The 14,131-nt window shown below is 40.9% G+C and overlaps 1 protein-coding gene across 7 annotated transcripts in view; it reads left to right on the top strand.

Annotated features, from left to right (window-relative positions):
• Window positions 1-16: 16 nt before the first annotated feature.
• The window catches only part of LOC124869076 (VPS10 domain-containing receptor SorCS1), a 261,180-nt gene continuing 247,065 nt past the window's right edge, over window positions 17-14,131 (top strand). For 3 of the 7 annotated variants that reach the window (XR_007038476.1, XR_007038477.1, XM_047366801.1), the window contains exon 1: window positions 17-1,176. Coding sequence is in view for 3 of the 7 variants with exons in the window: in XM_047366801.1 (XP_047222757.1) it covers window positions 568-1,176 (609 nt within the window). In the remaining 4 variants the exon portion in view is untranslated. The remainder of the gene's footprint in view (window positions 1,177-14,131) is intronic. The other 4 variants (XM_047366802.1, XM_047366800.1, XR_007038475.1 and 1 more) reach the window with 4 other exon arrangements.

The following is a 14,131-nucleotide window of genomic DNA, read 5'->3' as shown; positions in this document are numbered from 1 at the left end:
ATTTGAGATGTTCCTGCATGACATCGACCTGGTAGGGCTTCCAAATTGCTTGTCTTCAGATAGAATGGGCCGTTTTTCGGACATTAATTGATCTAAATAGTTCAATTATCTTATTTCATTTGTTTAATTGGGATATCTACTTCCTTTGGAGGAAGGTTAAAACGCTGCAACAGGAGAGATAAATAAATAATTACAACAATTACCAAACATAGCTGTCCTACCGTGTCTGGAAGGAGAAATAAAAAGTGAAGCAGAAAAACAAGCAAACGTATGACTGAGCGTTTTAATTAAGCTCGGCTATATGGTGGGAAATCTCAGATATGAGACACACAGACGCAACATTGTTCTCAGTCTGGATGCTCAGCTCCTCCCTCTGTGCGTGCGGAGCTTCATTTAATCAAATCCTTCAACTTGGACCACTTAGGCTCAGCGCACTTTTACTCCACCGCATTTGGCCAGCGCCGCAACTTGCAGCAGTTCCTCTTCCACATCCGAACGAAGAATCACATCCAAGTGAGACAGAGAGAAGACTTCAAGCATCCGCTGCATCCTTTTCTGCCCCCAGCCATGAAGAGGGAGGTCAGGTTCTGCCCAAAGTGGCACGGTGCGCTCCGGTTCGGGCTTTTCTTCATCCTGCCCTGCTTGCTTCGCGTCGCCGAGGCTGAGATAACCTGCAGGTCATGCCAGGATGGACATAAGTGGCGGGCACAGGAATTACTGCTGAGGGTTGAAACAAGTGGGTCCGCTGCGACGTTTAAGGGGGAAGTTTGGGGGAGCGGAGACCGAACCGGGTGGATCCCCTGCGAGCCTGGCTCGGCTGAATGCTCTCCGGACGTGGAGAAATACGCGGAGCAGAGGCTGAAGCGGATTATAGACAACCAAAGCGGACAGGCTGAAAAAGGGAAAGTTTCCCAACACAAGGACGGTGTTGGTTTGACTCCACGGCGCTTGAGGCGGAACAGTGACGGTGATAAAGTCAGTTCAGCCCGGAATCGAGCCCCGGTAGAGGGACAGGGCACCGCGGCGGGGCGCAGAGCGCCGCGCTGGAGCGGAGAGGAGCGCAGAGCCGCCGGTCCGCGGCAGGAGGAGTTAAAGCTCAACAGCTCCACGTTCGCCCTAACCGGGGACTCATCCCACAACCAGGCCATGGTGCACTGGTCTGGACAGAACAGCAGCGTAAGTGATCCATCATGAGAAAGAAACCTGAGCTGATCCCCTGTTTAAGTAGCGTGCGTGTGCGTAAGAGCGGGTGCGTAAGAGCGGGTAGACAGCGGAGAAACTAAGCTTCAATAATTAAAATGTCATGTCTAAGTGAGGATAACCAGCTCCCTCACAGCTGTCTAAAGCTCAGCAGGGCCGAGCTTCTATCATTTCAACACACAATTCAGTCATAAATTAGAATCAGGAATAAAACTGGACACTTTTGCTCCATGAAGAATGTTTTTGATAAGATGTGAGAGAGATTAGAAGTTTATCCCGGAGCTGCTTTATTCTGAGACGCTGAACTGATATGGGGATAACGCTGCTGACGGTGAGCGCAGAGACTCTGAGCAGAAGGGAGGATTTTCTGCAGGTTGTGGGAGAGGTGAGACTTTTTCAGCCGCCCTCTCTCCCTGCAGCAGCTTCTTCCTTACTGAGCCAGAGTCATGTAAAGTTTCTGACAGCCCGGCTGGACACGTCCAGATGCCTCTGTGTTTGGGCTTGGAATGAGGAGGATCAGTTTGGTCAAAGAAATACTGTAAAAACTGTAATTCAAAATGTCTACCAAAAGCTCTAGTTTATGAATAATAGTTAGATGGTTCAATCAAAATTTTGCTGTAAGTTTGGATTTCTAAATATTAACAGATAAAACAATCCCACATTGTTCTAAGTATCTAGTGATGAAAAAACTAAAACGTTGTAGTCTAAGAGTAAAAAAAAAATAATAGTAATTGAAACTGTGTAGGGCAGAAAAAGTAACAATATTAATAATGGATTATAATGGATTTAAAAAGGATATATCAAAGTCATGTTCTGTCCTGGTTTTGAGGCTACAGCAAAACTGTATTTTTAAAAATAAGAAATAAATACCCTCTAATTTCTTACCAAGCATCAGTCTTTTCTCTGCAGCTCTTTAGTAGCAGGTGCTGCTGTCAGATTTTCATTGTGTGCAAAGCAGGTCATATGTACAAACTGGCCTTTATACAGGATTCTCGTTCCCTTTTCAGAGATTAGAAATGATGTGAGAGGAGCGAAAAAGCTAAACGTTTTATAATTGTACAAAGCTTTATAAGTCTAGAACTTTTTTAGGGGTGACCTTTTCAAAGGCATCAACATATTAATGCAAAATGAAATAGAAACAGTCAGACACACGGAGAAGCTGACTTAATTAAAAACAGAACGAACACTAAGATAAATTTAGCTCCCACATTCAAATAGAAGTCATCCAACTACTTCACTAGACACAACAACTGTAGTGAAATATTACTACTACTACTACTTCTAATATGTTAACTCAAATCTACTAACAAAGTAGATAGTCCACACATAAATATGGACAACTATACAAATTAATTACTGTTAGAAAATAAAACCTAATAATCTTATTTCTAAAATGTCTTAAAACTATACATGTTTTATTCCTAAAGAGATAGTGAAATCGTTCCAGGATTGGATTGCAATAATATAAGCACCATTTAAAGTAATTGTATTAAATGATCTAACATTAAAATAAAGCTGGTTGGTAAAGTAAATCAATAATACATTTCTCGAGGCATCTGTGGAGGACATAAAATAAGCTCTTTATACATACTGAGCATAAAATGCCCTCAGTTAGAAATTGTAGTTCCAGAGTACTGAAAGTTGATAATATATATATATAAAAAGTAATTCAGCCATCTTTTGTCCTGCAGAACCGCAGGAAAATTTGTTTTATTTTCATAAACTCATCCAATCCTTGAGACAGTACTCTGTGTTGCAACAAGTTACATTTTCTAATTAACTTTGATGCCAAGATATCAGTGTTCTGCTGAAATAAAAATCAGTTTAGTTGAATTGTCAAGATTAATATATATATATTTTTTATTTTATCAGCATGAATAAGACAGATAATACAGAATTGTATCATCTGAGTAGATGACTGGAACATTTTTCAACGTTCTTTATGGTTAAAAAATGGGGAAAACATTGGGCCAAATTCTCAACCCTGTTGAACACCTTCTATAGCAAATAAAACTCAGAGAAGCAATTATTACTCAGAGAAGACATTATGTTTATCCAAAATAGTGACCAAGGCCCAAACTTACAGTATGTTTTGATAAGCTAAGATTAGGACTTTGACAAATGTAGAATAACTTAGAATTTACTAAAGTAAATTGGAGAGTTGAAGTTATTACCAGTGATTAGTGTTCGTTGTTAAAAATAATGCATTTTAATAATGAAATAAGTTTCTCCTTTTAATTAGAATGTTCAAATTTTTTTGTGCAAAACTATGAATTTATCTATGCAGTTGGAACTTAATGTGAACAGATGTGTTTGAGAAAACAATAATTAGCTCTTGTTCCTAACTTCCCTGGGGAGATAAAATAGCAGAAAAGACCCACATGAAATATGCAGAGTTGTAGCTGTAATCAGTAAACAGACGTGTTGGGTTTGAGCCGCTGTATAAATAAACAGACATGTCAACGACACGCCGTGGTGCTGAAGTGAGAGCCATGCAGATAAGGGCTGCGATGCTCTTAATATTTACCCTCCAATGTATTTACAAAGCTCTCGTCTCTAAGCTGAACCACGTCACTATATGTTCGGATGTAATTGTGACTCATGATAAATTGGCCACAGAAGTGAAATCAGCTGCATACTGTGAACAGATAAAAACAGAACCATTGTGAGCAGAAATACACACATGGAGCAGCTGAATGGAGAACCTGCTTTCAGTAAATCACAGAAATATGACAGTTTAACAGGATTTGGCCTTCTAGCCCTACCGCATCCTTTATCTTAATTTATGTTTGATTATGAGTGTCTTAACATGCTGTTGCTTGTAGCTCTGCACAACTTGTTAAATGTATATGATGTGCTTCTGACCTGAGTTTTCTGTGTGAGGAATCTCAGCTGTTGTATTTAACCAGGTTTTTATGTTTTGCATATTTAGAATAGTTTTGTATTTGATGGTGCATGCATCCTTTTCTGGGTATGACACCAGTAAAATCTGACATTGTGAAGAAGAACATTTTAGAACCTGTTGTGTGGAACTTTATAGGTGGACAGCACAGCATTGTTGGATTGAGAGGAAAAGTAAAGATGACGCCCTTGTGTGGCTGAATTTGTTCAAGAATCAATAAAAAGACTCAGTCAAGGTCCATCATTTGCATTGTGAGACAATTGGCAGCAGGCGATCACCTCAAAGCGATGTTGGATCTCTTTAAATCAGAGAAAACATTGCAGAGGGTTTGATTTACTGCAAACGTGTTGTCAGGTAACATACCAAGTCACATATTTGGTCTGCCGTACCAACCACCAGCTACCAGACTAGGCAACCAAGCAACATTGCTTGCAACTGTTCCTAGGATACAATGTGAATATGGAAAACTGGTTTGTATATACAGTTGTATTCAGAAGTTTACATACACTCATCAGTGGCATAAATGTGTTGGCTTTTTACTGATGCACTTGAGCATTTTTATTGTGGCCATGAACAATCTTCTGGTTGCTTTTGGTTGCAGACCTGGTTTACATGCATACATGGTGCATACATTTTTATAGGGTTGGGGTCAGCGCTGTTTCAGAAGGTCAACGTTAGCCCTCTTCACGCATTATTTTTGGGAACATTGTCCTGCCTGGACAACCCATTGTGCCCAGGTGTCTGGCAGAGAAATGCTACCGCCATCATGATTGACAGTAGATACCATATTCTTGGGTTGAAAGCCCCACTTTGACTCCTCCAACCATATATCTTGTCCAAGTGGCAAAATAGCTCAGTCTTTGTCTCATAGTATGACCATAATGGGTAGTTTGCTTGTTCACGTGAGCAGTTGCCAAGCAGAGCTTATTTCTTGATTAATATTCTTTCAGTCCAAGGTGATATTAAACCGACATCATTGTGGAAGTGACACTGGCGTTCCAGAATATTCTACTTTAAGACTGGTTTGACCCTTGTTGGTTTCTGAGTTGACCCTGAATATCCTAACTAGTAGGACTATATGTATATATTTGCATCTGTAAAAGCCCAAAATAAAAGAAGAGTATATGTGTATACATATATACTTTTAGTTATTGTAAAATCGAGTCCCTTCAGAAAAAATCAATTGTCCTTTACAACTTAAACTGTTGATTAGAAGTAAAAACAACAAGCAGCTCATTAGATCTGCAACAAAGACACACTCTTGCTTCTCTACTGAGTTTGATGTGGCAGAAAAGTAGAAAAATAGATCAACCATTTATGCCACAGAAGCATCAGGCAACCTCTTTGCTGAGTGTGGTGATGAACTTCATCAACATCCTTCAAACGTTAACACAGAGATGTGTTGGTGTGCAGGAGAAAAATTGTTCCTATGTGGTTTTACTTGTTGAACTTTAACGTAAGCAAGGTTTACATGAAAACTGTAAAGGGTAACCAAAAAAATCACAATTTCTATCCAACTTTTTTTCTTTGTGATGAAACTGACTAATGGAAGAAATACCTGCGCCTTCCTGTTCTTGGCAGGAGCATCACGGAAATGCAGAAAAAAAGGTTACAGGCAAAGAGCACTCTCATCCAGGGAGTAGTGGCATACTGCTCAGATGGATGTAAGACATTCACGGGGACCGCATTATTTACATTATGAAATGTCAGGCATTAAGTACTTCAGTCTGGATTTGAGTTGACATATTGTCTGTCAGTCTTAAAAGAAGTTTTTGCTCTTGCAGACATGCAGCAACCTGCACTGGAAGGAGTCCAATAAAAGCAATTAGAAGTAGATAAATTAGAAAATGATACTAAGTGGCAGCAGCGTGGTGTCTGGATTTTTTATGCACAGACACAAAATATTAAAAGAGCTTGTGACAGATTAATGAGGTGTCGGTCACATGATGGCCTCCAAAGGGGTGCGAGAAGTTCATTCACATATGCTGTCTCGGTCTCACACGTTTCTCTGTGCTGTTGAGGAAATCTATATTTGCATGCCCACAACCATGGCAACACCCTGTTTCCTACAAACTCTGAGGTTATTCACCACATTCACATGCGTGCTGTTTAATTACTGCACCAGGAAGGGAACACAATTTGTCCCTTTGTAGACCGTGAGGCTTAGTGCAGCAAATCACAAGCAGTTTGTCTTAAATGGGACTAAACTTCCTCAATCAGTGCAAAGTGTGGGCAGGTTGCTATAAATGTGACACATGTTAGAATTATGAATCTGACAATATTATTTAATATTAATATTTTAATATTTTATCAAATAATATTCCGGTCTGTTAAGGGTTGTCCTGTGAATACCAGCCCAGTAAGGCGATGGTATTAGGACAGAATAGAAAGGTGTGAGATGAGCTCTGACATTATTGAACAGCATAAACTCTGCACATATATGGAATGAATTCACACAATTTCTTAAAATACAAGAATTTATTAACAAAAATAAGTCAACTCAAAGTCAAACATATTTCAATCATCAAACTCTTTACTTTGCTAAAACAATCCAACTAAACTACCAAACAGAATTAAAGAATAATGAAGACTAATGGACTATGTACAATATAAACAAGTTGATTAAAGATGATTGGAAACCATGACCAAAAGAGTGATGCAACATTATCATGCAATGTTTATGTTTGAGAACCAAGGATTATCTTGAAGAATCTGGAAGTGAAGTGAAGTTAGTCTTGGAACCAATTTAGGGAATAATCAGCATACCTCTAGATAACCATTCACAATGCAAGATCAGATAAAATATTATTTTAATGAAATAATGTTTTAAATAATGATCTGCTGAATAAAACCAACCTCCTGGATGACCAATTGTCAATGGTGTCTCATTAGCTGCCTTTATTTATTAAAATAATATTTGAAGAAATATTATTAAGGGAATATTTTGGAAAAGAGCCAAATCTTTCTGGAGAAATTGTGCTTAATGGTGTTTACTTAGTTATCAAATTTAGTAAACTGATGTTAGGGACTATTATTTACTGGATTTAAAAGTAAACCTTTCTGGGTAAATATTATTTAGCAGCAAGCACATGTCCTTACCTGTTAGCAGTTAAGCTAACAAAGAAGCGAATAGCTTAGAACCAGAAACAAACACATACCTTTAAAATACCTCGCTTAATATAAGGGTTAAAGTGCATAAGCGCGGACGGTGCGTTATGATCAATGTTCTGTTTAAAATCACCCTTTAAATAAAGTTTGTCTTTACTTTAAAAACATACAAAGAACACAAACAGGGCACGTGTGCTGCAGATAGCCTGCTAGCACTAAGATAGCCGAGTTTCACACAAACAAAACTTCATAAAATGAAAAACGTTTAGATCATTTCATCCTAACTGTTGTTCTGTATTATTCTGCCCAAACACTTAATCTCATGAATTGTGGTGAGGAATGTTGTCCAAGCGACGATGAAGTTTGAAGAAGGTATCCACAGTGAATGAAGGTTAGCTTCCTGCAAACCTCCAGCTGTGGATGAAGAACGGCTCGTTGTGTCCATCAACCAGCTGTTCATTACCGTAAACACGGTGATGCAGGCCGTTGTCCTTCCTTCAGACTTGGCTTGTAGAAACAGCTTCTCTACTGGGGATTTCTCTGCGACACAGTTTCAGTAGGCCTCGGAGAGAAAAGATAAGCAACTCTTACACCTTAATTTCCCCGTTCATGAATGAAAATACCGGATACACAGACAGTATTTCATTCGTACTTATCTTTGCATATAATCGATGATTGTATGGCTTCCTTGGATCCAGTTGAAGAGTTTATGTCTGTTTGCCAGCAAAGAGACATCAGCGCGCTTGTCTCCCCTGTCCGGTCTCTTTCGAAGGCCGTGTGGAAGAGGGCGGATGTAGCAACAGCTGTGCATTTATTTGGGTAGTGGCGTCACAGGAAGTCCACAGTTATCCCGTTTCCTGGCTGTGCCGGAAGAAGGTTAGTGCACTTTATTTTGAAAAGTTCCAGAAGAGTTCGTACCGGAGTTTAATGTTGAAATCCATGGCTGTGGGTCTCAACACATAAATAGTAAGCAATTAATAATAAAATATTTTTCAATAAGTATTTTTTTATAACCTGTGTTATTATTGTGTGCAAGTGTATCTGATTTTTAATGCCATTATTGTGGAAGAGGTAATTAACCATTTTCTAGCAGGTTATTAACATTATTTACTCTCATCAAAACATGTTTTAAGGCCAGAAGTCAGATTGTTGGCAGGTACAAGGACTAGAGAGTGAGTGAGCAAAAAAGTCCAGAGAGGAAAGATCTTTTGATGAAGAAGATGAAGATGACGATCTTTTTAAAATATTGCATTGAAGTCCAGCTGCTCAAAACTAAAATGTTGGACAAATGGTAAATGGACTGAATTTTATATAGCGCCTTTCCAGTCATACAGACCGCTTTACACTAGAGCCACATTCAGCCAATCGCACTCACACATTCATACACCGATCGGTAGGCAACTTGAGGTTAAGTGCCTTGCCCTGGGGCACATCGACATACAGCAGGAGGAAGCTGGAATCGAACCCACAACCTTCCAATTGCAAGACGACTACTCTTCCTACTGAGCCACAGTCGCCTATGTTCTGTATCAGTAATATGTACCATTTACAAACAGCTGCTTTCTTTCAAGATCAAGCCGTTAGGTTGTGGTTGTTACCACGTTCCTGCTGAGGATAAGGGAATGCTGCAAAGCTAATGACTCAGTACAATCAGCTGCACTGATAGGCAACTTTTCACCAGTTGAATTCAGAATCCAGCAGTGTTGTATTTTAATGAGACTGGATTTAATTAGGGCTGCAGCTAACAATTATTTTAGTAATGCAGTATTTTATTGATTATTATTTACTATTATATGAAAAATAATTACACATTACGTATCAATTTAGATCAAGTATATGTAAGTTAGTCAGCTTAGGGAAAAATAATGTAGTTTTTGACCCTTATATGACCTTTTTTCAGCTCTATTAAATGAATGAAAACAAATCAATGTTTCAATGTGATGGGGAATTAGAAAAAATGTCTTAGTTAATAGAAATGTTTTAACCAACCCAGCTGAGCTCTGAACTAACTCCAGTAAATATGCTGGTTGAACCCTAAAGGATCAACCCAAACCATGAAGTGGAAACATGAGATCTGCTGAACTGTGGAAGAATTCATTTAATTATGTGGGGAGTGCTGTGGAAATATAAGGTCTGGCGAGGCTTTTTATGGGCTGCCCGTTAATAACTGTAGCAAGATATGTGTGCATGACAGATTGGATTCTTTCATGTCTGCCCTTTGTCACTGGACCTATTTGTGGTGTTTCTGAACAGAATATCAAGGTGTAGTCCTGGATAGGAGGTTCGGAGAACCAGAGGGCCCCATCTTTTATTTTTGCAGATGATGTGGAACTTCAGTGTTCACGGATTAAGGTGTGAAGCAGCTGGAATGAGCGCCTCTACATGGTACATGGTTTTTTTACTGGTAAAAGGTGTAATGCTCCTGTTAGGCTGAGGGCAGCTGCTGCTCCGCCTCATCAAAAGGAGTACATTGAGACGGTTCCAGGAAGTGAGGAGGGTGGGTCCAGCATGCTTCCTTTCGGAGTAGTTTTGTTCATGTCTCCCGAGGATGAAAGGCAAACCTAGAACTCACCGGAGAGGTCATGCATCCATTCTGACTTGGAAATACCATAAAATCCCCATTAAGGAGCGGAAGAGTCTCAATGAGGATAGAGATGTCTGGATTTTCTTCCTGGACCTGTTACCTGCACCTTTACTTGTTGCATTTCCAACCTTTGTTGTGTTAATGAGTTTAGCTTTATATAAACTGCTTCCCAGTGTGGAAGCAAAAGTGAAATGTAGTCATTGTGTAACTTTAAGCCATCTTGTCATCATTTATGGAACTCAGGAGACCCAGATGCACACCCATTCCTATTCACCACATTCATATTGTTAAAGGGCGACTTCACCAAAGCTTTATTTATTTTCAACCTAACACATTTTTAGAATTAATAAGATGCTGAGGAGCTGTGTTCAGCAAAAATACATCTACAAAATTGAGGGCTGTAGTTGTGATCCGCTTATCGCCATGATGAGATCCAGGGCTGATCAATTTTCTCTCAAAAAACCATCAGCAAAGAAAATGAATAAAGCCTTAAAATAACCTGCTACTGAGCAAATTTCAACAGAGAAAGTCAATCATTGTCTTAAACTGACTTCAAGTCCAACGTTATCAAGAAAATATCTACGGTTTTTCTTCCCTTTTTTAGTAAAAATGTAGATGTTTGCAGTCTTTATGTTGCTGTATAAATATGTTTATTTTATTTGTTGCCATTTTCCAAATTTCAGCTGAAAACTGAAAATTATTCGATAGAAATAAAGATTCTTCTGAAAAATTCCAAATATTCAATCAGATTATTTATCAAGGTGCTTTATATATTGTCAAATACAACACAAAGTTAACAATGGAGGACAAAGCAAACAACAATCAGACCAGCAAAAGCTAAACTAAGTAATTAAAAAAGTCATAAACTCTAGGATAGAATACCTTATAAAAGGCGAGGAAAAATCAGAATCAGAATCAGCTTTATTGCCAAGTTCGTACATACAAACAAGGAATTTGACTCTGGTACACTTTGCTCTTTGGTTTTGTTTTTGTATTACAGAATATACAAATTTACAATTTACAATGTACAATATACACATATATAATAAAAAGGTGCATTTGCAACATCTGTATGCTGTTGTTTTGTACTCTATTGAATGTTCATCAGAGAAACAGCCTGGGGGAAGAAACTGTCTCTGTAGCGGCGGCCTGAAGGTAAAGCTCTGAACAGTTTATGTGCAGGGTGTGTGGGGTCTGCAGAGATTTTAGCAGCTCTTTTCCTGACCCTAGACCTGTATAAGTCCTGGATGGAGGGAAGGTCAGCTCTGATTATTCTCTCTGCATTCATGATTATTCGTTGCAGTCTGGACCTGTCCTGTTTTGTGGATTATCCAAACCACACTGAGATGGATGAAGACAGGACAGACTGAATGATGGCAGTGTAGAAGATGACCAGCAGCTCCTGTGGAAGGTTGAACTTCTTGAGTTGCCTCAGGAAGTACAGTCTCTGCTGGGCCTTCTTTCGAACAGTGTCTATGTGTGAAGACCATCTCAGGTCCTCAGAGATGGAGGTTCCTAAGAACCTGAAGTGGTCCACGGCCGATACAGTGTTGTTGAGGATGGTGAGGGGGGTTTATGGGGGTGGTGTTCTCCGAAAGTCCACCACCATTTCCACAGTCTTGAATGGGTTGAGTTCAAGGTAGTTCTGACCGCACCAGTGTACCAGCCGATCCACCTGCTGTCTGTATGCAGACTCATCACCGTCCTGGATCAGTCCAATGACAGTGGTGTCGTCTGCAAACTTAAGGAGTTTCACGGACGGGTCCGATGAGGTGCCGTCATTTGTGTACAAGGAGAAGAGGAGTGGGGATAGAACACACCCCTGGGGGGCACCAGTACTTATTGATCTGGATCGGGAGAAGATGCTCCCCAGTCTCACCTGCTGCTGTCGGTCCGTCAGGAAGCTATTGATCCACTGACAGGTGGAGGCTGGGACGTTGAGCTGTGTGAGCTTCTGGTGGAGGATGTCTGGTATGATGGTGTTGAAGGCCGAGCTGAAGTCTACAAACAGGATCCTGGCGTACGTCCCTGGGTGGTCGAGGTGTTGCAGGATGAAGTGTAGACCTAAGTTAACAGCATCATCTGCCGACCTGTTTGCTCGGTAAGCAAACTGCAGGGGGTCCAGCAGGGGGCCTGTGATGTCTTTCAGGTGCTTCAACACCAGCCGCTCAAAGGATTTCATGACCACAGACGTCAGGGCTGCAGGCCTGTAGTCATTCAAACCTACGATGGTGGGTTTCTTGGTCACCGGGATGATTGTGGATCGTTTGAGGCTGGAGGGGACCTCACATTTCTCCAGTGACTTGTTGAAGATCCGTGTGAAGATCGGAGCGAGTTGATTTGCACAGGCTTTCAGGCATGATGGGGAGACCTTATCAGGTCCTCCAGCTTTCTTTGTTTTCATCTGCTGAAAGAGCTTATTTACATCTTCCTCGGAGATCTTTAGTGCAGGCAGAGGATCTGAGGGTTGGAGGTTGGTTACTTTATGGGAGGAATTTGTTCCTGAATGGGATGTGGAGGAGATGATTTGAGGTGTGAATGGCTTCTTGTCATGTCTGCAGTAGAAGCCATTCAGACGGTTGGCCAGGAGACGACTCTGTTCAGGATGGGTGGGGGGGCTCCTATAGGCAGTCAGGTTTCTCAGACCAGTCCATACAGCTGATGAAAATAAAGACACTCAAAAAGTAAAAGTTTGAAACTTATTTCATTCATCTTCTATAACGCTTATTCCACAGTGGGTCATGGGGGAGCTGGGGTCTATCTCCAGCAGTCTACGGGTGACAGGCAGAGTACACTCAGGACAGGTCGCCAATCCATTACAGGGCAAACAGCCATGCACACCTAAGGTCAATTTAGAAAGACCAATTTACCTGACAGTCATGTTTTTGGACTGTGGAGGAAGCCGGAGTACCCGGTGAGAACCCATGCATGCACAGGGAGAACATGCAAACTTCATTCAATTCAATTCAATTCAAACATACTTTATTAATCCCAAAGGGAAATTAAATGTTGTCGTAGCTCATATTATGAAGGTTTCTTCAAAGAGCCGTTGTAGATGCTGATGGCTGTGGGCAGGAAGGATCTCCTGTAGCACTCCATCTTACAGCAGATCTGAAGAAGCCTCTGACTGAAGACCCTCTGTTGTTGTAGGACAGTCTCATGAAGAGGATGCTCAGGGTTCTCCATAATGTTCTTAATTTTATGAAGAATCCGTCTTTCCACAATGATTTCCAGAGGTTCCAGAGGAGTCCCCAGAACAGAGCCAGCCTTCTTTATCAGCATGTTGAGGTTTTTTAAGCCCCTGGTTCTGATGCTGCTTCCCCAGCAGATGATGGCAGAAGAGATCTCACTCTCCACAACATACTTATAGAAGATATGCAGCATCTTGCTGCAATCACCAAAGGACCTAAGCTTCCTCAAGAAGTACAGTCTGCTCTGTCCCTTCTTGTAGATGGCTTCACAGTTGCATCTCCACTCTAGTCTGTTGTCCAGGTGAACACCGAGGTATTTATACTCCTCCACCACCTCCACTTCTTTTCCCATGATATAAATAGTTTTTGACTTTTTCCTGTTTCTCTTAAAATCTACAATCATCTCCTTTGTTTTAGTCACGTTCAAAATGAGATGATTGTTTCCACACCATGCCACAAAGCGGTCCACCAGCTCCCTGAACTCAGCTTCTTGTCCATCTCTGATCCACCAACGACTGCAGAATCATCTGAGTATTTCTGCAGATGACAGGAGTCTGTCTTGTACTGGAAGTCTGAGGTGTACACAGTGAAAAGGAATGGTGAGAGTACAGTCCCCTGTGGTGCTCCTGTACTGCTGACTATCTGGTTAGACTCACAACCCTTCAGTCTCACAAACTGTGGTCTGTTTGTCAGGTAGTCTTTGATCCAGGAGATTGTTGAGGCCACCTGAGTCTTCTGGAGTTTCTGACAAAGCAAATCAGGTTGGATTGTATTAAATGCACTGGAGAAATCAAAGAACATGATCCTCACAGTGCTGCTGGCTTTGTCCAGATGACAGTGGGTTTGTTGAAGCAGGTGTATGATGGCATCTTCAACTCCAACTCCACAGCGATAAGCAAACTGAAGGGGGTCCTGATGGTTTACTGTTTACTTACTCAGGTGGGCCAACAGGAGTCTCTCTAGGACCTTCATGATGTGGGATGTCAGGGCAACAGGTCTATAGTCATTGAGGACTGATGGGTGAGTCTTCTTTGATACCGGAACAAGACAGGAGGTCTTCCACAACACCGGAACCTTCTTCTGGGCCAGGCTAAGGTTGAAGAGGTGCTGCAGAATCCCACAGAGCTGCTCTGCACAGGCCTTCAG

The sequence above is a fragment of the Girardinichthys multiradiatus genome, chromosome 5 (genome assembly GCF_021462225.1).
Source record: "Girardinichthys multiradiatus isolate DD_20200921_A chromosome 5, DD_fGirMul_XY1, whole genome shotgun sequence".
In the NCBI taxonomy this organism is placed as follows: Eukaryota; Metazoa; Chordata; class Actinopteri; order Cyprinodontiformes; family Goodeidae; genus Girardinichthys; species Girardinichthys multiradiatus.
This window is presented reverse-complemented; position numbering and strand designations above follow the sequence as displayed.